General features: G+C 42.8%; 1 protein-coding gene across 1 annotated transcript in view; it reads left to right on the top strand.

Moving 5' to 3' along the window:
- The window catches only part of nrtn (neurturin), a 115,152-nt gene extending 92,484 nt beyond the window's left edge, over positions 1–22,668 (top strand). Inside the window, exons 2-3 of the mRNA XM_041205258.1 lie at positions 679–928; positions 18,515–22,668. Coding sequence (XP_041061192.1) covers positions 706–928; positions 18,515–18,963 — 672 coding nt within the window. The 5' untranslated portion in view covers positions 679–705 and the 3' untranslated portion in view covers positions 18,964–22,668. The remainder of the gene's footprint in view (positions 1–678; positions 929–18,514) is intronic.
- The last annotated feature ends 1,684 nt before the right edge of the window (positions 22,669–24,352 follow it).

The raw sequence follows: 24,352 nt of genomic DNA, 5'->3' as shown, positions 1-24,352 counted from the left end.
TTTTCATTTGCAAGGTGAATCGATAAGTAATGCTGAGGGGAGCAGTTCCTGATCATCACTGGCAATAAACACTAACTTGCTAGACAGCCCCTTAAATTGCTGACGATTGGCATATCTGGTGGAAGAGAAGTACCTCCAGATGTCTAGGGTTAGCATTTGGTGGCACATGAAGAACTGGCCTGTCTAATTCCAGTGTATGTCACTGTGCCTGAGTGGAACAAATATTTGCATTGTTTTCATTTGTTGATCTTAGAATCAAATGTAACTAGGTTCATTTTTCCAAAAGAACACAAGAGCAACATTCACTAAAATACCCTGTTTAACATCAATACGTGTTCGTTTTGTTTCTCATATCAACTCGAGAGTGAGAAATAGAAAAAAGTTGGGGATTGATACTCTTGAGGGGTAGGGGTTTAGATCATGTTCTTGGTGGAGGTTATAGAATCATAGAATTTTGCAGCAGAGAAGGAGGCCATTCTTCCCATCATGTCCATGCTGGGAGTTGATTTATTTGCTTCATCTGCTTAATACTTCACCAAACCTGAATGCTGTTGCAGGCCAAGTAGGAAAACGTTCCATACACCATTCCACTCCATGACTAGCCCAAAAAGATACAAAAATGATACCGTTATAGATGTACTGCCCAAAGCTAACACTGCTTCTTGTTGTGTTTTGCAGGGCCTTGCTGCTGTGACATGCTCTAAGATGAAGGTATGGAAGGTAGTGGTGGTCGCCTCAATGCTCTTCAGTACCATATTTTCAGCTCTTATTTACAGAAACATGTCCATTAGAGGGAGAACAATTACTCCATCCTCATCAGAAGAGCATCAGCCCCAGGACCCAAGACTGCCACCCAGCCCCCAGTCTTACAAAGTGAAATGTAAGGGACCAGTACCTTTCCCTGACACATGTGGAAAGGTACATATAGGTCAGCTCATAGTATCAACAATGAGATCTGTTGCACAGTAAAAATGCATTTCTATTACACACTTACTCTTAGATTGACCCTGATGAAGTCTCTGCCTTCATCTGTGACATGCTATCTATTCTTCACTGAAATGGGTATTGAAGCTAAATGCAGTGCCTAATCAACTTAGGACTGGTTTTATGAAGAACTAAATTTTATACCACAACAGCAGCAAAAGTTCCCACCCATGCAGGATCAGTGTTGATTGTGTATTAATATTCATATTATGAGATATGCATGCATCATGGGCTCTCTAGTTTATAGACTTCCTTGTGTCTTTGTGCAAGATAAATGATCAGATTCCCACCCAAGTTCCCAGCAGATTTGGTCAATGGGAAGGTGGGAAAACCCTGGAAAAATCATCAGTGACAGTGTTCTTTCCAAGGTTTCCACAGCTGTTCTGCCCAAATTATGGCAGATGATCAGAAAAACCTTTTTTGGAAATTCAACTCCATTACCCTCATTAAAAATCGAGGTAACAGTTCAGAAAGTCTAACTTTGCATCCCGTTTCCCTTCATTTTCTAAGAAAAGTGCTGAAGTGTGTTTTTGAACACCTCTGACTGTTTCTGTCTCTTCACTAATTCCCATTTTACAATCACCACCAATGCCATTGCTAATAAGATTGTTGTACAATTACTACTGAGAACATTTTCTATTTTATGTTAAATAAAGGACGGAGAATTTCTTCGGGGAAGTAATAATTGTAATACCTGTAGCACGACAATGAAGTGTTGTGGGAAAATGCTCCTGGCCCCATACCACTTGTTTAAAAGCCATTAAGATGATTGCTATCATCTATAAATTTTAATACTAATGTACTTTTTGTATGGTATATTTTATATGAATATCTATTACATGTATCAGTGTGTCAATGTACTTTTCACATTAGTACCTATGCAGTATTATTAGTTGAATCTGTTAGTTGTTTGCTACTGTACCTGGGTATCAATTACACATGCCTATTGCATGTGCTGGTGGATCTATTAAGGGCTACCTAGTACATGAGTACCTGTATTTTATATACTACCTACAAATGTCTTATATGGGCACATGCGTGTATGTATAGCTATGCACCTCTCAATACAGTGCTTATAAATTTCTATACAATGTAAGTCAAGCAGATTCACAGCATGTCCCATTCTGGGTCACATGCTACAAAAGGAACTACTGATAGGGAGAACTTAACATCATATGTGGCTGGATTGAAAACTTCTTAGCAATAGAAAGCAGGCAGTGATTGTAAGTGGCACCACTAAAAAGGTACAGGACATGTTCATGTGAATAAAAATGTAACAAAATAATCCAAGAAAGACGAAGAAAAAGGAAAACTCTGTAAGGGTGGCTGATGGTATTGAAGGGATCTGAAGAAATGAAGTGGATGGTGAAACAAATGAATATCTGATGGCTTTTATTAGTGATAATTGTACATTTGAATAGCAAAAGTGGAGATGATTATTGACTATCCGCTCATGATACAGTCAGTGTTAACAATTGTTGGGAGAGACTTGGAGGTTCTTGAGTATGAATCTGAAACAGGTCTTTTTACGTATCTATAACTCGGTGGTATGACCACAGTGAGATTATTATGCACATGTTTGGGTCCTCTGGTCTAGAAATTTGTATGCCCTGGTTTTTGAATGCAGGGTCCTGATTCACAATCTGCCAGCCTGGTTCCAAATGAGGTGGCAGGACCTAAATTTGATGCACCCACTACATCTGCATGATTATAGCATATGGGTGAGCAGCTCATGCACTGCTTCTTTCTTCTTTGTGTTGCTGGCTGCCTCTGTGCTCAGCATTGTGCAAATATCACATAGTGCAGCCAATTTGTTCTCCTTGAAGGCAGGCCGCCTGTCATAAAGAGAAGCTGCACTGAACAATATTAGCGGATTGTAAAGCATGGAATATTGAGCACCAAGTTGGGGAGAAAGGGTTCCAGCATTATAGATGTAACACTGGAGGCATCAGGGGTGGAGCTGGGCAGGAGGAGCGATGCTGTGGTTTCATGGGGCACAGGAGACCCTCAAGCATCATCCTGAGAAGACAGTGGGAGCCGACGGCCAGGGAGGTCAATTCACAGAATTTGAACCCAATGACTTTGCTGCAGTGCAAAAAAATGTAATGACCTACCATGGGTGGTCAAGGTCAGTTAGTGCATCTTCACTTCACCAACCCACCACACTGACCTCTCATGCTTCTCAATGCACCGCCCATCATTTACCTGGCACCACTCCCTGGCACTTAGAACTCCACTTCATCCTCATATACCTACCAATATCCACTGTCCAGCTATTCAACAGGCACATCATCCAAACACAGTGCTACACAATTACTGACATTCTCCCCTCATTCTTGCAAGACAAGGTGGCACACATTAGAAAGGAGCAGAGCAGGACTGGAGGATGGTGGGAAGGGGGTTGGATGGTCAACCAGGGATTCTTACATCTTCTGAGCCTTTTAGAGGAGATTGTTCTCTATAACATGGGCTGACAGTGCTAGAGCCCGTGTCACCTGCTGCCACCGGGAACATTGAGAATGATGGTACCTTCCTGCCAAGTTTCCCCTTTCGGCTCTCAGCTCATCTTTATACTACTATCTGGCATGATGAGCAAACCATGGATCACATGACCATGGATCTCTTGCTTCCCACCATCTCTGCCACTGAACTTCCTTGAAATGAACTTTCCTCTTCTGATTTCCTGATTCTGGTCACCAGAGAACTGCCACCTGCCAAACCACAGCAGTCCAAGGAGGAAGAGAGAGCAACAGCATTAATGAAGAGGCCCTTTGTCTTGATCTGACATTTGTAGTCACCAGCTCAGATACTGACGATGCACGTATCTTAGAGACAAGTGTAGGGTTGGAATCAGCATGTGGTGCATCAGGTGGGCACAAGTGGGCTGCAGCCAAGCCAGAAAATATGGTTCATTTACCAACTCACCAGGGGGCGAGATCAAAGATGGGTTCTGAAACAGACGCCTCAGATGAGGACCTTGAGAGAGTGGCATACGGGACAGCGGTGATGGAAGTGCACACCAAGATTCCAGGTACATTGGCTGGCCTGTCAGACAGCCTTCTGTCATTGTCAAGGGGTATGGAGGAGTTTGCTTTCAGTTTAGAGGGCATCACGGAGAGATTGCCAACTCTGCAGCATCCGTTCCATCTCCCTGTCATGATCCAGAGGCACAGTGCTTACTGCTCCCAGCAGCCTTTGTGCAGTCACCTACTCCTTTACCATCCCTGTGAGGATGCAGCAACTCCCTCAGATGGAATCAACAACTCACCACAACAGCTCTTGAAAACTCTCCAGACCTATTCCAGACAGTTTTCCATAGCAGAAGCTCTTAAAAGGAATTACTTCATTTCAATTTGGGTGCCTGGTCCTTTAAGGAAGACTAGGCCCCATCTTGTTGCTTTATGTTTGTTGTTTGTTGGGTGATTGATAAATTCATTGTCTGGACCTCTGTGGCCCAAATTTGGTGCTCTGGCATCGCAGCAGCTGGTTGGGCAACGAGGTGTCAGGGTAGCACGGATTCACAGCCTTCCTGTGTATGCTGGGAATGCCCCTGTTGTGTACCCTTTTTATCAGAGAATGCCAAGCAGGAAGCAGCCGGTGGCACCTCAAGCCTCAGAAAAGCAGAACTGGTGTTGCTAAAGTGAAGAATTTAATACCCTTTATCTTCAGAAGGATATTGATTCTTTGGTGAAGGTTCAGCGAAGAGCAGCAAGCATGTTGTGGGAAGTTATGAAGAGGGTTTATCGAATTGAATTCCTTTTTGTTGGAGAAATGACTCAGGTCTTGAAAATGATGATGAGCTTGGACAATGTGAGTGTATTAAAGCTATTTATTTAGCTTGACCTGTGATTGCACATGAGGATGTGAACACAAGCATTTTGAAACTCAACAATTTGGCAAGAAATGCTTAGAAATTTCACTGTGTCCCTTGCCATTGCAAGATGGGTGTGTGAGATGGCCGCTGGTTTGTGCAAGTGCAAGAATCCAATGACCGTCCCCCCACTGCGCCCAATCTGCCGGTACCCTCTGCGCATGCATCAATCACATCACCACACAAATATACCATCCTCCTCCCCGCCACACCCCCATCCCCATCCCCCTCCTCTTTACTCTCATTCCCCCCCCTCCCCAATACCTCCTCCCCCCCCCCCCCCCCCCACCCCAGCTCATCTGTAAGTGCCCCCTGCCTGATGCCTGACTCCTGCTTGGACCAAACTACAGCCCAAGGCCTGAGTCCGACTGGGGCCCCGACCCAGAAAACTGACTCCCTCTCCGTGATTGGAAGGCACTCTGGCCAATCCGCTACAACTAGGAATGAAAGGATGCTGCCTAAAAAAACAACTGTGATAATATGAGCAGTGCCATCTTTGCTCCTGGCAGCTGCTGACTGTCACTCGTAACAGAGTAAAACACTAGAACTGCGCAATTGACAACAAACACAGCCAATAAATTTACTTTGAAATGCATTATTCTCACCTAAATGTGAATTGTCCCATGGATAAAGGGTTACCAAAAACACAGAGGGGACAACAATGCATTACATGCTTATTAAAGACTTTTCACTCTGGAAGTCAGTTGGAGAAAGCAACAGCTGCAACTTGCTTTTTTGGGGGAATTTTCTGGTCTGGTTTCATGGTCACTGGCATTAATTGTTTACACCAAATAAGTCTTGGTAATCATCTGCCATTTCCATAGATGCCAGTTACAAATGTGAAATACTGATTTAAAAGCTCTGGTTATTTTGGACAGTCAGCACTTTAATCAGCTCTTCTCACCTTGTTAAAATGTTATTACCTTAACTGCTAAACTCCCTGTATTTACCAACTTAAAAATTCTGCTTACTTCAGGCAAACATCAATCTTCCAGCAATTGTTTGATCAATTCTTAAAACTTTCATAATTGAAATTTACAGATGGATTCAATCCTAATTTCAAACATTCGCTTAGAAGGTTTACTGATGGTAGGAATGGAATAACAGTAATTTCCTAGCATATGTCTTTATTGCCCTGGGTCATGAATTTCTGGGAGCCCCCTTTGTCAATGTGAGTTCAGTGGAGCAGAACCTCTGCCCGCCCCAACTTTGGGCCAAAGATTCTGCTCCGAACCCCAAGGACAAGATCATTTTTATGACTGTGGTGAGTTGTGCCGGAAGGGCTCATTGGCAGTACCCAAGCCAAAGAAAGCTCAGATCTCATTTCAGGATCCAATACGGAAAGGTAAAGAGAAAGAATTTGCATTTATATAGTGCCTTTATTGACATCAGGATGTCCCAAAGTTTTTGAAAGCCAATGAAGCACCTTTGAAGTGTAGTCACTGTTGTAGTGTAGGAAATGTAGCAGTCAGTTTGCACATAGTAAGATCTCACAAACAACAATGTGATAAAATAGTAAAGTAGTATATTTTAAATGGACAAAAATTGGCCAGGGCACAAAGAGCACTCCCAAGCTCTTTTCTGAGTTTTGCGATGGGATCTTTTATGTCCACTTGAGAGGGCAGATGGGGTTCTTGGTTTTATATTTCATCACTAAGCACCCCTGACAGTGCAGCACTCCCATACTGAAATACAACTTAATTTATATGCTCAGGTCCTGGAGTGGGGCTTGAATTCACTCAGGCCTTTTACCAATTGGCAACTATGGCAGTTACTTGAGGGGTCCCACTGTGATTGGGAAGAGGAATAAAAGAAGCTGAGAGAAAGCAAATTGCTGATGCTGCACAGGAGATATCTTGGAACCACCCTGCAGGCTACACAGCTTTGCATTGCAAAGTGAACTGCCTGACACAGTGAGAGAGAAATAACAACAGGGGACAGGGGGAAGAAGTTCGAGATTTGCAATTCCTGGAAATGCAATTTTGTTTGCCTAGTAGAGTTTGCCCAACTAGAGGCATGGCAGGGCAGCTCAACCCATGTTATGTACCACCAGCAACATGTGGGAAGTCCTAGATGCTCCTTGTGCCCTGACCAACCACGTGTGCAGGTGGTGCCACCAGCTGCAGCTACTTGAGATCCAAGTTTCGGGGCCTCAGCAGCCGCTGGAGGCACTGAGGTGCATCCGCGAGGCTGAGAGTTTTGTGGATAGCACGTTTTTAGATGTGGTCACCTCACAGCTTAAGGAAGTGCAGAGAGGAAATGGGTGACCATCAGTCAGAACAAAGGTGTCAGGCAGGTAGTCAGGAAATCCCCAGGGTGACTCTCGCTCAAGAACCATTTTTCTGTGTTGGAAAACGGTGAGAGTGTTGGTTCCTCTGGGGAGTGCAGCCACATTCATGGCACTGTGAGTGGCTCAGCTGCACGGGGGGAGAGGACAAAGAGGGGAAGAGCAATAGTGGTAGGAGACTCGATAGTAATGGGAACAGACAGGCATTTCTGGGGCCATAGACGTGACTCCAGGATGGTACATTGCCTCCCTGGTTCCAGGATCAAGGATGTCACTGAACGGCTGCAGGGCATTCTAAAGGGGGAGGGCAAACAGGCAGAGATTGTGGTACATATTGGTACCAACGACGTAGGTAGAAAGAGAGATGAGGTCCTGCAAGCTGAATTTAGGGAGCTAGGAAGCAAATTAAAAAACAGGATCTCAAAGGTAGTAATCTCTGGATTACTTCCGGTGCCACGCGCTAGTGAGTATAGAAATAGGAGGTTAGTCCAGATGAATGCGTGGCTGGAGAGATGGTGCAGGAGGGAGACTTCTGGGACATTGGGACCATTTCTCAGGGCAGTGGGACCTGTACAAGATGGACAGGTTGCACCTGAACCTGAATGGGACCAACATCCTTGCGGGGAGGTTTGCTAGTGCTGTTGGGGAGGGTTTAAACTAACTTGGCAGGGGGATGGGATCTTGAGAGGAGGTTCAGCAAGGGGAGATGCACAGCCAAAATTAGAAGAGAGAGCAAGTGAGTCTAGAAGGCATAGAAATTATAGGCCAGTTAAGGCACAATGAAGTTTGGCAAGGCTGGATGGTATTTATTTTAATGCAAGAAGTCTGACAAATAAGGCAGATGAGTTGAGGGTACAAATTAACACATGGAAATATGATTTCATTGCTGTCACAGGGACATGGTTGAGAGAGGGGCTGGATTGGCAGATCAATATTCCAGGATATAGGGTCTTCAGGCGAGACAGGGAAAGAGGTAAAAGAGGAGGGGGTATCGCAATAATGATCAAGGAATCAATTGCAGCAATAAAGAGGGATGACATCTCAGAAGACAACTCAAATGAAGCCATATGGGTAGAACTTAAAAACAAAAAAGGAGCAATCACAGGAGCAATTGCTGGGAGTGTACTATAGGCCCCCAAACAGAGAAATAGAAGAGCAGATTTGTAGGTAAATTTCAGAGAAGTGTAAAAATAATAGGATAATAATAGAGGGGGATTTCAATTTACCCAACATTAACTGAGTTAGTGACAGTGTGATAGGTTTAGAGGGAGCAAAACTCTTACAATGCCTCCAGGAGAGCTTTTTAAGCTGGTACGTTGAAGGTCCTACAAAAGAGTGGCGGTCCTGGACTTTATTTTAGGGAATGAAGCTGGGCAAGTGGTAGAGGTGTCAGTGGGGAAGCATTTTGCAGATAGTGATCATAACTCCATTAGTTTCAACCTTGTTATGGAAAAGGACAAGATGGGCCAGAAATCAGAGTTCTAAATTGGGGGAAGGCCAATTTTACTAAGATCAGAGTGGACTGGGAGCAGCTACTTTTAGGTAAATCTGCGTCAGAGCAGTGGGACTCATTCAAGAAGGAAATAGGGAGAGTACAGGGCCAACATATTCCAGTAAAGATAAAGGGTGGGACCAACAAATCCAGGGAACTCTGGATTGGATAAAGAGAAAAAGAGAGGCTTATGGCAAATACCGAGGGCTCAGAACAGCGAAAGTCCTAGAGGAGTATAGAATGTGTAGGGGGGATCTTAAAAAGGAAATTAGGAGAGCAAAAAGAGGGCATGAAAAAACATTGGCAGGTAAAATAAAGGAAAATCCAAAGTTATTTTACAAGTACATTAAAAGTAAGAGGATAACTAGAGAAAGAGTAGGGCCCATTAAGGACCATAGTGGTAATTTGTGTGTGGAGCCGGAAGACGTAGGTAGGATTCTAAATGAATACTTTGTGTCAGTGTTTGCAAGTGAGAGGGACGATGTGGGTATGGAAATCAGGCAGAAGGACTGTGATATAATTATAAAAATTAGCGTAGCAAGGGAGGAGGTTCTAAGTGGCCTGGCAGGCTTAAAAGTAGGTAAATCTCCAGGCCTGGATGAAATGTATCCCAGTCTGTTGAGTGAGGCAAGGAAGGAGATAGCAGGGGCACTGGCAATAATTTTCAATACCTCTTTGGCCACAGGAGAGGTGCCAGAGGACTGGAGTACAGCTAATGTGGTACCGTTATTCAAGAAGGGAGGAAGGGATAAACCAAAGAACTACAGGCCAGTCAGTCTAACCTCAGTGGTGGGGAAATTATTGGAAGCAATTCTGAGGGACAAAATTAATCTACAATTGGAGAGGCAGGGATTAATCAAGAACAGTCAGCATGGTTTTGTTAAAGGGAGGTCATGCCTGACCAATTTGATTGAATTTTTCAAACAGGTGACCAGGTGTGTAGATGAGGGCAATGCATTTGACATAGTCTACTTGGACTTCAGCAAGGCTTTTGATAAGGTCCGACATGGGAGACTGATAACAAAGGTAAGATCCCATGGGATCCAAGGCAATTTGGCAAATTGAATCCAGAATTGGTTGAGAGGCAGGAAGCAGAGGGCGATGGTTGAGGGGTGTTTTTGTGACTGGATGCCTGTGTCCAGTGGGGTTCCGCAGGGATTGGTGTTGGGTCCCTTGCTATTTGTGATGTATATAAATGATTTAGACTTTAGACTTGAATGTAGGAGGGTTGATCAGTAAGTTCGTGGATGACACAAAAATTGGTGGGGTAGTAAATAGTGAGGAGGATAGCCTTAGATTACAGGAGGATATAAATGGGCTGGTCAGATGGGCTGATCAGTGGCAAATGGAATTTAATCTGGATAAGTGTGACGTGATGCACTTGGGCAGGACAAACAAGGCAGGGAATACACGATGAATGATAGGACCCTGGGAAGTACCAAGGATCAGAGGGACCTTGGTGTGCATGTCCACCGGTCCCTTAAAGTCGCAGGACAGGTAGATAAGATGGTTAAGAAGGCATATGGTATACTTACCTTTATCAGCGATGCATTGAATATAAGAGCAGGAAGGTTATGCTGGAACTGTACAAAACGCTGGTTAGGCCACAGCTAGAATATTGCCTGCAGTATAGGAAGGATAGAGACAGTGCAGGGGAGATTTATCAAGATGTTGCCTGGGCTGGAGACTTTTAGTTATGAGGAGAGATTGGATAAACTGGGGTTATTTTCCCTGGAGCAGAGGAGATTGAGGGGGAACATTATTGAGGTGTATAAAATTATGAGGGGCATAGATAGGGTAGACAGGATGGAACATTTCCCCTTGGTGGAGGGATCAATAACCAGGGGGCATAGATTTAAGGTAAAGGGCAGGAGGTTTAGAGGGGATGTGAGGAAGAATTTTTTCACTCAGAGGATGTTGGGAATCTGGAACTCACTGCCTGAAAGGGTGGTAGAGGCAGAAACCCTCATAACATTTAAGAAGTATTTGGATGTGCATTTGCGATGCCATGGCATATAAGACTGTGGGCCTAGTGGTGAAAAATGGGATTAGAATAGTTAGGTACTTGTTTGACTGGCGCAGACTTGATGGGCCGAAGGGCCTTTTTCTGTGCTGTAGACCTCTATGACTCTATGACTCGATGACTCTAGTAAGCAGACAACGTCTTTTGATCCTGACTAAGTAGTGAGGGATATGTGAAATGTATGCAACTACCAAGGTGGCATTTTTAAAAAAGATTAACCATGAGCACTGTGGTAATGAGAATAATGGAGAAGTAGGATGGGAGTGGTGAAACAAGGAGAGCTCAACTTTGAAAGCTTGAACTCAATTTTTGCACTGATCCAATTTGGAATGGTTGGAACGTACGGATCAGCACTAAACACAGACAAACACTATTCTTCATTCCCAGTTATGAATCATTGAATTTTACAGCACAGAAGGAATCTATTATGCCTAGCATGTCAGTGCCAGCTCAGAAAGAGTTACCCCTCGTCTTTCCTTCAGACTCTACATTTCTTACTTTTCAAATGTTTACCACTTCCACTACTATCCACTTCCCTACTAAAAGCTATGATGGATTCACTATCCACTACTGTTTCTGATAGGACATTCTATGTGTTAACAACCCTCAGTGTCAAGATAATTTTACCGAATCTCTCCCTGCTTTCTACGATGCTGATTGTTAAATTTTGCTGCCTAATTCCTGATTCATCGACCAGTGGAAAGTTTCTCCCTATTGATCTTAGCAACACCGCTCATGATTTTGAATGTCCCCACCAGCTCTCCGTCTCACTCTCTACTTTTTTTTTCTGTAGATCTACCATCACCTCTGCTTTTGTACTCTTTACCCCTATTTTTAGATCCCATATATGTTTTTACAGTTTCATCAAATTTTTCTCCCACTTTTTAAAGATTATCATTTCTGAGCATTAACCACATTGACCACACATCAGAAGAACATCTTTGGGTGTGAGGTGCTTTGGGATATCCTATGGAGATGGTAAGGTGTTATATAAATGCAAGCTCTCTCTTTTTTATTTTAAAGTTTTATATTTAGTCTAAAAGTTGCTTATAGCCCTCTTCACCGTTTACAATAAATGATGAGAAAAGTATAGCGCTACCTTGCAAATAATTTTGTTTTAAATAGAATACTTGGATTTATCACATAGCTATGCTGTCACACACAGCAAAGTCCACTCCCCAATTCCAGGCACAAGGAAAACCAAATGCTTGCCTTCATGGTCGATCGTCTAAGCTGCAATAGAAGCAATGTTGTGTGCTCCAGCCCCTGTACGCTGTGGCTGTTACTTCTTGCTCAGTGCCCTATCTGCTTGCATTGTCAGAGTGCTAGGGCAGAAAGTAGCTGAAGATATCAACCACTATCTTAACAACCTTCAACAATTTAACAAACTGTGTGCATTGCACAATGTGACATTTATGGCCGGCTCACATCATGTAACGAAAAGCATTTGAATCTGCATCTGAGTTCTGTGTGTCAGTTTGCCCGATTGGTGCTCACTCGTGCCCTCTCCTTTATGAGGTGAGCTGTACATTAATGCTTTATTGTAGAGTAAACAGTGTTATACTGAGCGCTAAGTGCCTCCAATAGACTGGTTCATTCTTTCCCAAAAGCATTTGTTAGAATCACATACCAATGCCACAATATAAAATACAGATTTAATATTCTTAACATTCAGTCAGATGCTTGAAATCTTCTGACTGTTTATGTTTTGATTCTGATCTCTGTTTAAGAAAGTAAAATGCCAGGAACACGAAGAGGTGAGACATCAGGTGCAACCTGTCTTTCATTATGAATTCTAGCTTGTTTATTTCACCTCTTAAGGGAAAGCTGTGCAAAAGTTTCCTCAATCCCCAAACATAGTCAAACCTGACAATCTACAACACTTGGAAAAACTACTGCAGATCCTGCCAAAATGTTGACAGGTCAAAAGACATATAATTGAAAGCCAGCCCTGAATAAAGGCCTATGACTGAACAAGTTAAAGGCAACAGAACAAGTTAAATTCCTTTTTATTATATTGGATTTCTGGATGGTTATGGAGTGTTTTCCACAATTTAGTTTGTTTTCCTGCTATAACTGACGCCCAGGGCTGAACTTTTCCACTAGGGAAGAAGCCAAGACCAAAAGCTGGAGCTAACCCCAGGCCGGTGGCCAGCAGGACCCTGGGGTGACATTTTACCACCAGTAGCCACTTAAAAAGCCGCCACCAGAACCACTGCCCTATTGAGGATCATGGCCCGTCCCCCAGAGCTGCTGGCCCAATCGGAGGGTTGGTAGCCTTGGCAACGCCACCTTGTGAAAGGTGGCCACTGCTAAGACTGTAAGATGAAGGAGAGGGTGCCTCCATGGCAAGTGACCCTCAAAGATGAGGTAAGGTTTTTTATCCACAAGCCCAGGCTACATCCCAGGAGTGAGATAGGGCTGGGAGGGGATATAGAGCCCTTCAAAGGGCAGAGGGGCCCTTTGTGGGCCCTGGAGCAGCCAAAGAGGAGGATTCCCCCTTGCCTGAAGTTTACCTGGCCGACTGCCCTTTTGGCAGAGGCCTCTCCCGACATCAGTAAAATATCAGTGGGGTGGTGGGGAGGGAAGTTCCTTAATTGGGCATAATTGGCACAGTGGTTCCCAGAACTGGTAATATGCTATGGTAGTGAGAAGAATTTGGGTTGCCTGCCACCTCCCAACCCAACTCCAGACAGCTGCTAAAATTCAGCCCACAATGGCCCCTCATATAACACACAAAAATAAATAGTTCCAATAGGACTGAAGTGAATTTGTCAATATTTGTATTTATGCAGCAGTCCTCGAGTGTGGGAAGATAAAATAGCTGAACTTTAAATTAAGGAGGAAAAAACCTTACAAAGTCAATAAATTATGGCACTGGTGTATCAAGTGCACTTTAAAAATTTTTCAGCAGTCTCTCTCCAACATCCATATCCTTATTCCCCCAGCTCAAGATCCAGCTCACAAACATTGCACCCTATTCAACTCCCCATGCTTTAAAGGCAAGGGGATAATTTTGACTTTGGTTGATTACAGAAAATAGTTATTCAGCTGTATATTAAACATATCTCCCTATTTTCATCTTATTTATTGGTCCTCTTCTTTCTCACCAAATCAATCTTCTCATGCCCTCCTCTATCAGCTCCCCCTTTCCCTCATAGACATTATGTTGATAAGAATGATACAGATTGACCTGTGCTGATTTCCACCCCCCCCCCCCCCCTCACTTCCCTCTATCCATTGCACCCAAATCTCTGAAGAAATGCCTTACCTGTACACCATGATTCTGGAGGCTGCGACTAGAAGCTGCCAGTTCTCAACTGGTGCTGCACCAGGGGATGCAGTGTACCATTCCCCCTAGCGCAGCAGCATTGTTTGGGAGCTGAGAGCAGCAATGGGTTTTCATCAGCTCATCTCAAACCTCGAAAAAGCTGAGAGTTGGCATCTATGAATGTAAGTGCCACGTGGAAAGTTTCCCTTCTCTGTGGTGAAAAATGTAACTTTGCACAGAAGAAGGAGAAGTTGCCATTGTTAGAAATGGGCTCCAAAAATCTGCACGAATGCCAGTATAGGATGCGCCTCCTGGGAATGTCCATTGTTGACCCTAGAAAATGTTTGATGTGCCCAGTATGGGTTTTTTCTGAGTCCAGACCTAATTTCTAAAGCTTCTGCCGCATTACGATGGGAGTGTAGCAGGATGGCTAGTGTTTCAGTGTTAGCATGGTAACAATGTTACCATGTTTAGTTCATACCTTTAGCTATAGACACTGCAGAGTGCTTTTAAATGACAGCGAAAATATTAGGCTGCCTCTGCTCAGCATTTGTTCACATCTGATAAGAATTTTTCAATAAAGATTGCCGACGTTAACGCTGTAAACTCTGTTCAGTGAATGAAAAGCAGCAACTATGGTTTATTATGAAATGTATCCTGTAATATCTGGACAGGAACAGCAGGTTTAACTATGAACATGTACTCACCATGTGCAATTTTCTTCTTTTACAGATATGTCCGAAATTCAAAGAGCCAGTCGGCCCCTCTGACCAGCAAGTATCACTGCAGCATTATGATCACAACTCTGAAGCAGGCACCAGCCCAGATATATATGCACTGAAGGGTTTTTGGCGATTTCAGTGAAGCACAGAATGGGCCACTTCTCTTGATCTGAAAGCAAAAGTGGCAGTAGGGTTGCCAACTGTGATTAAATGTATTCCTGGAGGCATCACATGACTTGCCCCCCATGTGCTTCCCACTAGTCAGCTGACACATCAATCCTTGTGACTTACTGTCCCCCTACACCAATTGGAAAGCAAAAAGATTCATTATCCAATTGGATGATGCTTGACTGTAAGCAAAACAGCTTCTTTCCCCCATTTTCAATATGTTTATATCTGGTAAAGACAAATGTTCAAAGAAAATGAGCAATAAAAATGATCCTCTTTAATGTCTTGATGATTTTTCTCCAGGGTTGCTGGAAATTGATCTTCAATTCCTGGAGACTCCAGGTCAGTCCTGGAGGGTTGGCAACCCAAAGTGACAGTTGAAGAAGGTTTGCTTTCCTGACTGGGGTTTGCCATGAGATCAACAGCACTGTTCAATCACTATCTCATGGCAACCTATTGGGGACCTGGTATAATCTGGAGAATACCGCACAGGGGCAATTGTAATTGGGGGTTGGAGTCATATGGGTAGCGGCTAAGGCAAACTGCCAGGAACTCCGTAACTTGAGGCTTGAGAGATTTTAACTTCTGAGCCTCATCTGCATAGACACCATCAGTCTTAAACCTGGCAGGAAGGGGCATTTAAGGGCAGTGTGTTGATTGGAAGGAGGTCGGTGCCAGGGCACTGAAGAAGTGGCCCCAGGCACTCAGGTACATGGTCATGTTCTTACCAGCTTACAAAGGAAATAAACAAAAAAAAAGTTACTTCTCTTTCTGGGCCTCTTCTAGTTCCAGCTCCACTTGCTGTCAGAGAAACCACAAGCTACCCATGCAGACCTCCAGTTAAAATAGCACAGGCCCCAGTGATGCCACCAGACCATGATCTGTATATTTAAAGAAGGACCCAACTGGCTTCTAATGGGTGTCCTTTTTGCCTGCTCAAAAGAACCAATTAAGAATAAGAAGACAGTGGATCAGTGTAACCAAGTCCAACGGCTTATTTTAACTGCTTACCTGGTTTCTGCCAGATAGGCAGGGTTAAAATCAGCCCTAAGTTAAGCAAGACACTTTCTTGTAAACCACACTGCAAATGAATTGGGCTGTAATTTTGACTTTGACTGACTGATGACATTGATTTAGCTACTGTTACACATTTCTTCCAGTTTTCATCGCCACTGACTTACGGAAGTACAGCACTGTTGGATCCCCTTGCCTCTAGACTTGGTTGCAGTTGAGGATGCAATTTATCAATGGTCTCGTTGGTGTAGAATGACTCCTTAAATGATACGCCTCAGTAAAGTTGAGGTGGCTCCATCATGTACAGTGGCAATGCTGCCTCCCCCTAGTGATGATCCTGGTGAATCTCCTCCTATTGCCTCTGAGCTGCTTGACCCTCCTTGTCAGACCTCCTGCTGCACACATCCTGCTTGGTGGGCTGAAACAGCTGAGCCACTGAGCTCTGTCCGAGATCTCAGCCGATCCCAATCGAGTTAATAACGATTTTTATATGGGTAACAGTAACACGATGTGTTGTTGAAAATGATCTTCAGTAAATTTGCACATCCTCATTAATTGCTGCTAAATGATATAGACTAGATCTGAGCATCGTGGCGCCAAGTTTCCTCTGGGGCAAAGTCCAGTTGACAAAGGGGTAGAAGAGGACCAACAGGGAAAGGAACTCAGAAGCCATTCAGAAACACTGGGTCCCTGTCCCAAAGTTCTCGCTTGGGGGTTTGTCTCTGGGGCAGGTGCTGGGTGGAAAGTTCCATCTACTCTGTTAATCTGCTGAAGAGGTGGCAGTAGTGGCATCACTTGCCAGAATTCCCACTCCTCCAGTTCCCTTTAGCTAAGCAATTTGGATTCAGGGAATGTACCAACACCCAGACCCTTGGCGCAATGAATGCAGGGCCCACAGCCATTTCCCACACCTAATAAATCCTAGAATTGCTTTGCGAAACTTAAAAAGAAAATGTACCTTTTAAATGACGAGATAATTAGTTGCAATCTTACCTTTGAAGCCAAGCTTGCCCATGGCACCAACCCACCACCACACATATTCCTCTCCCACATCCTCCCCTCACCTAGTGCATGCCTTATGCAGGCATAGGCGTTGATCTAATTTCTTTAAATTATGTGATTTTACGCTGACCCCAGGTACCCTGATGGCATCAGAAGCACAAGTCAGTGACAGAATGAGATTGAGGAAACTTTGCCCCCCAGTGCTCTGCATTAATTATAGTAAATGCATCTACTCCTAGGAGCAAATTTAGTATGTGGGTAGAATTGACCAAATGCTAACCTGTAAACTTATTACATCTAAATATATACTCAATATATGTGCTAGCTCTAATTATCAGAAGGCTTTCAACCTCATGATGTCTACTTGCATCTGTTTTTACACAGGGAGAGGAGGAAATGTTATTTAAAACAATTATCATCATCCCAGGAATAGCAGAGAAGGTCCTAAAAAGTTTGAGGCTGATTCTCACCCCTTCTGACCCTCCAATATAGTTTGTCCTTTTGATGTGAACATCGCTTTAATATACCAGAACCTGGCTACATTTCCATATTCAGCTCATTTGTAGGGGCTGGCCTTGAATGTCCTAAATCGACTGAGGAAAGTTGTGCGCTGCTGCAGGTCTGAAAGGCCATTTCACACTACTGTTGGCTTTCTCTCTGTCTTTCTTCCTCTCAGATATTTCTGGTTCTTTAAGAGACACAATATACAGAGCATTTCTAACGGAATTAGAGATTTTCTTTCAAAGACTCGGATAGGTGCTTATCTCTGTGAAGTGTTCAAATCAGCTTGTGTGTACTCATTTCCTGTTCCTAATAGTCCTTGCCCTAATGAATTAGGGTTGTTTAAAATGTTGTAGGTGAAAGCAGGCTATTTAGGTTGTGGCAAGAGCTAAATGCACAAGTATAGAAATTAAGATTTTTGCTTGAGTTACCTCTGTAGGGCGGTGCATAAGTTTAGAGAGCCCTTCTCCAGGTAGTGAAATGAGTTGGGTAAATAGTAGAGTACATTGCACATGGTCTGTGGAAGGAACATGATTGAAAGGTCGAATGGGTTTCTCGCATTCCCTATGCTCTCATTGTTATGAATACAGAAGTACAGCAGAGCCCCAGTCATCCAGAGAGCTCAGGTGGAAGAGTGTATGTAACTCATCCTAATGGATGAGTATATATAGCATAAAATGTGGGAAACAATACTTAAGCACCAATTCTGTAAGATAACATGGTTTCAGAGGTTTAATATCCACTCTAATGAAAGAAGCAAAATACAGTAGAATGTAACAAGCACTAAAATAAAGCCCAGCTCTGAGGCTATTCTCAAAGCTTGTCATGCATTGAAAACCCCAGTGGTCCTGACAGGAAGTGTTGGAAAGCCAGAGTTGCATTGTAAACACTAAAGATCTTTTGAACCTGTGATGGAATATTTGCAGTATCATTGGTTTCACTCCATAGTGACATACAGGAACAGCTAATCCAATTATATATGCTAATAAATTATATCTCAGCATGACATGAGCCATGTGGGGTATAACTGGCATCTATTGTGATACTGCCTGCTTTGTGCTACCATCTAACACAAATTTCTATCCCTTTATTGTAGGGTACACAGTATTGATAGGATGAGCTGTTTAGTAATGAAGGTTAATCTTACTATTTTGTAATAACCTAACTTCTTTCTTTCAGATAAGAGCATATTAAAAACCCACACAGATGAAGAAGCCAAGGAGCTGGTTAGAGCCTTGATTCAAAGGTACAGAAGGTCATCTGATTCGAAGCGAAAGGCTCGGACTCATTCACGACCAGCTTTAAGAAGTAAAAGAGCAAAATCAAGAGCGACCAAAGGGTGTACCTTGAAGGAGATCAATGTGACTGTCAGTGATCTGGGGTTTGCCCATGTCTCAGAGGAGGTAGTGCGCTTCAGATATTGCACCGGATCTTGTGATGCTGAAGAGAAAAACTATGATCTGACTCTGAAAACCTTGAGAAATTCGAAGCGAATTAAAAAAGAGAAGGTCAGAGCACGGCCATGCTGTCGGCCCACACTTTATGATGATGATGTCTCTTTCCTGGATGATAACTTTCGTTATTACACACTTCGACAGCTGTCAGCAAAGGAATGTGGCTGTGTTTGAGGGACTGATCACACAATGCGAATACTTATGTCTCTTCCTCACAATGAACAGGAGCCTTCAGACCTTGCTCGGCTCTGAGCCCCGGTCAGAGTATGGTTTCTTGGCGAGATGTCAACGGGAGGAGATGGGTAGGGATCATCAATCTCCACCCCTAATGAGGCTAAGAGTTACGGTGCATCAAGAAGTAACAGGCTCAGCAAAGAATTTTTCAGCAAGTTTATGTTTGCCATGCCATGTGGCCTTTATGTTTCCAAATGTGCTATAAAGTACAGCTCTGTGGCCAGACTTGTGTCAAGTGGGAATGTAGGTTTCTGTTTTGCAGTTGACTCCCTTGTACTTTTCACCAGGCTCAACTGATTCTACAATGCAGGATGGTAATCCCAGGGTCATGGTCTGTGCAGAAGGAATATGCTTTGAATAACTTCATCCCCTCTCCCTATATATTTATATATATATAATATATATAATATATATTATATATAAAACAAAAAGATGAAACCACAATTCTCCTTTAACTGGCCGATGATGCTGAACTTTTAGACTCCTGCTTCCCTGAACTTGCTGGGAAGAGTTTTAATGCTCTTAGTTAGTCTGTGCCAGAGTGAGCACACTGACTGATGCTGATAAGGAGGCACCTGTAAATCATAATGACCTGAATCCCATCAAGTTTTGAGGATTAAATCAAACAAATTATTAAAGGATTGTACTGGGTCGCAGTGGCACTGTTGCATTGCTAGTCAGCTAAATCCCTTTCAAAATGACCAAACCAAAGTCAATTAACATTCAGTGATTGTAGGGTGTGAAATTCCACCAAGTTATTATTCTCGACAGGCATGTGGTTGAAATTCAGAATTCTGCAATGTTACCTGACTAGATAATGAGTCAGATTATTTGTATACTCACAATATGAGACAAAAGCAGTACAGTATATAGACAACAGTAACCTTCATTTCCCCTTTCTTTCATTCACTATTTCACCCCCTCTCAGTTCCTATGTTGGTTCCATTACCCATTCTCTCTCCCAGCCCCTCATTTCTGTCATTACCTCCATTTCTCAGTCATCACTGTGTTTACTATGGTTTGAAATCATCCAGTGTGATTTTAATAATGAGGATATTATTTTTTTGTCCCTGGGATGTGAGTTTTCCAGCCCCTACTTATTGCCTATCCCTAATTCCCCTTGAGAAGATGCTGATAAACTTGCTGCAGTTCATGTTCTTGTGGAATTCCTTTGTCCTCTGTTTTAATGAAGGCATTAGAGGGTTGCTGTTGCATTGGAACAACAGGCAAACCAATTTGATGCCACCATTGATATTCAATATTAATATCACATAGGATGATTCCAATCCAGTCATTTCATGCTGGTAAATAGGGCATTTGGCAGCTAGCTGTTTCCCCATTTGGCAGGGATAAAGTACGGAGCCAGTTAAGTACAGTGAGGAAGGAAAGTTTCCAAGATCTTTGCAAAAATTTCTGAGATTCACATCCAAACAGTCTGCATTTTTCATTGAAACTGCACATTACATCAGACTGGTAACACAGGTTCCTTCACACTTTAATATCATTGCAGATTATTTGTGCTATTGTTGTACTGTTGTAATACTGTTACCTTTGATTTACTGTATGTGCTACAAACTATGGTACCAGCGCCTAGTCCCCACTTCTACCAATGTTGGTACCAATATTCCTCACATGTTGCTTATGAGTACCTGTACAACTGACACAGTTGCCACCATTGATGTGGTCCTGGGACTATTCAAACACTGCTGCTACAATTGTGTTACCAACAGTTCTGGTTCAAACATTATATCCTTATACAAACTGTCATAAATGAAATGGGCCAATGGCCCAAGGAAGGATGATCATTTATGGACTCAGAGTAGGCTGGCTCTAGATGCTCTTAGATATACCATTATCACTGTATCATACACTACCAGGATGGCAGAAGGTGAACTAGATGGAACTTGGTCAGTTCTTGTCTGGTAATTCCTATATTAAAGCAGGCCCATGGGTGGACTTCGCCACTGGGACAAAAGTCACAGGATTGGTATGTAACTCCAGAAGTTTGACCTATAAGTACTAACTCCTAAATGTTTCCCAGGTTTACCAGAGATATTATTTAACTGGGACTCAGCCTGTGCCAATAGCTCTTTTATAAAGTCAGATTCCATCTTAACTGCCAAAAAAGGCATTGCAGGAGTTCTAAAGTTCATAACATTTTATTAAAACATAATACAAAATTAACAAATTTAGCATAATACTCCACTGATTATTTAATATTCTTAATTTATCCTCAGTATTTACCCTGATTAACTGGAAGTACTGCCGGGTTCTTCATTCGGTCCTAGGATATGATGTTGTTATCTCTAAACAGGCCTTGGCTCCTGTGGTGTTGTCACTAAAGTACCCATCCCCCATGCCCCCACCACCCAACTTCATCTCTTCCACCCTCCCAAAATAGTTACTCTCAAAATAGTAGAACAAATAAATATAGGAAGGGATGGAATTGTATAATTTGTGTTAAATGAATGTTTCAGTGTAAATAGTCAGGGTGTCTAGCTGTAGGCCTAACCTGCTGACATGATTATTTTGGTGAGGTTCACCGGACATTAATCTCCTTCCTTGGGACTACCTACAACACGTTCACTTCAGCTGAAACATCCCATTTCCAACTTTTGTCAGATGACAAGTCATTGCCTCCTAGCAAACCAGTTTAATGCAAAATCTAATTAAATATCGGTGTCCAACTCCCACACAACCATGCCTTGAATTCTGATACTGTATTGCAGTGGTACCACTCCCAAAGCTTTTTAGTCTCTGTCCTACCTTTGATCAGTTGCAATTCCATTTTAATAATGGTGCAGTAGTTAGAAATGCCTATATCTGGATAATATGTTGGCATGGTTGATTATTGTCCCTTCATAAATGATGCCATTAACTTACAGCTATTTGGAAAGGCAAGAATGCCATCTAACTGTTAAAGACTTTTTGTTAGGGAGCTAGGTCAGGTCAGCCACAAGATGAGAGAACCACACAACACTAACCCATGGAGGTGCAGTTCCTGAGTTGATCCAGCCTTTTGCTCACAAAGTGCAGAGAGGGAGAGAAAAGCAGCACTGGTGAATTCTGATGGACTTTTGAGGTTAGATTTGAAGTGAGGTTGTCACTAGCTAGACTTGTGGATCTGGACACAAATTAATAGTCTATCCTTTAATGACATGAATGCTTTAACTTGACAGGATATTTTTATGAGCAGAAAAAGGTGGAAAACTAATACATGGTTGACATAGGCCATTAAAAAGGAGGCGGGGACAATAAATGTTGTTTGGCAGCCTTGTACTGGTAATGGAGCATCGTGTGAGGAGTGCTGTGTTCTCTGGCTTTATATTCTCATTTTTAAACCAAAAGCACTTAAACATTTACCTCTGAAAGACATAACTGTACAAATTCATCTTCTTTCCTGCCTCTGGTGTTGGACAACCATGACCGACTGAAACAATTTGATGCAATGCATCGGTGTCAGTGAAACAGTCTATTTATTGGAGAGTAAATTATGTTATTTATTTAGTATTATTACAAACAAACAATCTGTTTATTTATTTGAAACAGTATAATGTGCCAAAGCGGAGTTCCTTTCATTACAGTCTCTTCCTATATTACCTGTGGGATACACTTGTTAAATTGAAAATAAAAGGTGAAAACATTTATGGAAAGTGTAATTGATTTGTTCTCGTGTCAGCTGTTAAAACGGAAGTGGAAATTAATATTCGGTTACTCATTGCCCTTTCTTCAACTCAACATTGATTAATTTGTGTGCATAAATTAAAAACAGCCAACTTCACTTACCATTTTATTCAATGCAGGCCGTGGGATTCTTTGCTCTCGGTTAGGCCTGGGGGTAGTGAAAGGCTCATCCTACTTGTGGTCTTAGTAGCTGTCGGCATTACCCTTCAATGGGTGGGAGACTTTGCTGGGAGAATGATGGCTTATGTTGAGTTTGCCTCCAAAGCTGAATTTATTCTGACTATTGTAAACAATCCCAAGTGACTGAACCCATTCGCATTCATTCTGTTAGCTGTTTTGTTTTAGAAAGGGAAGGTTATGCTTATATTCACTTTTTAAAATAAATTCTCAAATGTGCGCAATCACATTGTAAAATTAGCCACTGCAAATTTTGATTGCATAAGGCAGAATGCATTGCAAGGCAGCGTGATGTGACTGTGCTTCACTGTGAGCTCAGGGTGTTTAGCAACTTCTTTGTACTTAATTTCAGCGAATAGGATGGAAAGCTCTGCTTAGTGGATGTTCTGTTGGCTTTTATCTTTGTTCTTCATGGTCCATGGGTGGTCTGCTGTGCTGGGAATTTGCTGCATGAGCTTCCAAGAATAGGCTCCAGGCTGCTTAGTATTTCTCCAGCCTCAGGCTGAGGCCAAACTTTACTTGTTTTGATTGACATATGTCCCATGTGTGCTTCAGGTAGATTTCTTGAGGGGAGGGCTGTGCTTTGCCACATGGGGTAAACACCTCTGTAGGAGTAGCCTGCTCATCACTGGAGGCCCTTGATCTCCAATGGTCAGGCCCAATATGCACTGGAATGGGCCCTCTGGAAGTATGAGCTGTTATGGTCCTAGTGGGTTTCTGGGCTCGTCCATAGGCTGAAATTTAAAACATGAGCAGAATATATATATATGGGAGGGTGCCCTTCTGGTCACCGCTCATCCTACAGTCATTTGGTAAAGACAGAGGAAATTTGTGGAGCTGAGAGACCAGGGAACACTCCAGTATGGTTACTGCAACAGGTAATGAATTCTTTTCACTCCCCACTGTCCTTTTGCATTTCTTACATTTACAATAGTGACTACACTTCAAAAGTACTTAATTGGCTGTAAAATGCTTTTGGATATTCTGAAGTCATGAAAGGCACTATATAAATGCTTTAGTTCCTTTCTTCATTGGACACTATCGCCTCTGCTGGAGCAGCATGGTTTCACTCTAAGCTTCCAGTTGGTTCACTGGGGCTGGCACTCATGTACTCTTCCTGGCTTGAGGTGCCCATCTCATGTACACATTCTCTCAATGCCCAATCTTGCTAGAGCAAGTGTAGTCCTGCTTCCTGCTGATAGTCATGGGATCAGCCAAAAGGTGGATCAAAGGATGAACGAAAGGAGGTGAATGATGGTGTCAATACCAAGAGTACTGTGCAGAGAATATGGATTCAATACAAGGAAAAGTTCGGACAAAAAAGTAGGTGCCACATTATGATTTACTTATTAGGTACAATAATGATTGCTGCATATTGTTCCCTTAACTCACAGTTTGTTTCACTATTAATCTAGATGCTCATGGTTGCCTATTAAGATGGGGAGTTGGTGGTGTAGTGGTAATGTCA

This window comes from Carcharodon carcharias, chromosome 14 (genome assembly GCF_017639515.1).
Source record: "Carcharodon carcharias isolate sCarCar2 chromosome 14, sCarCar2.pri, whole genome shotgun sequence".
NCBI lineage: Eukaryota > Metazoa > Chordata > Chondrichthyes > Lamniformes > Lamnidae > Carcharodon > Carcharodon carcharias.
Note: the sequence above shows the minus strand (reverse complement) of the source record. Positions and strands in the feature narration are given on the sequence as shown.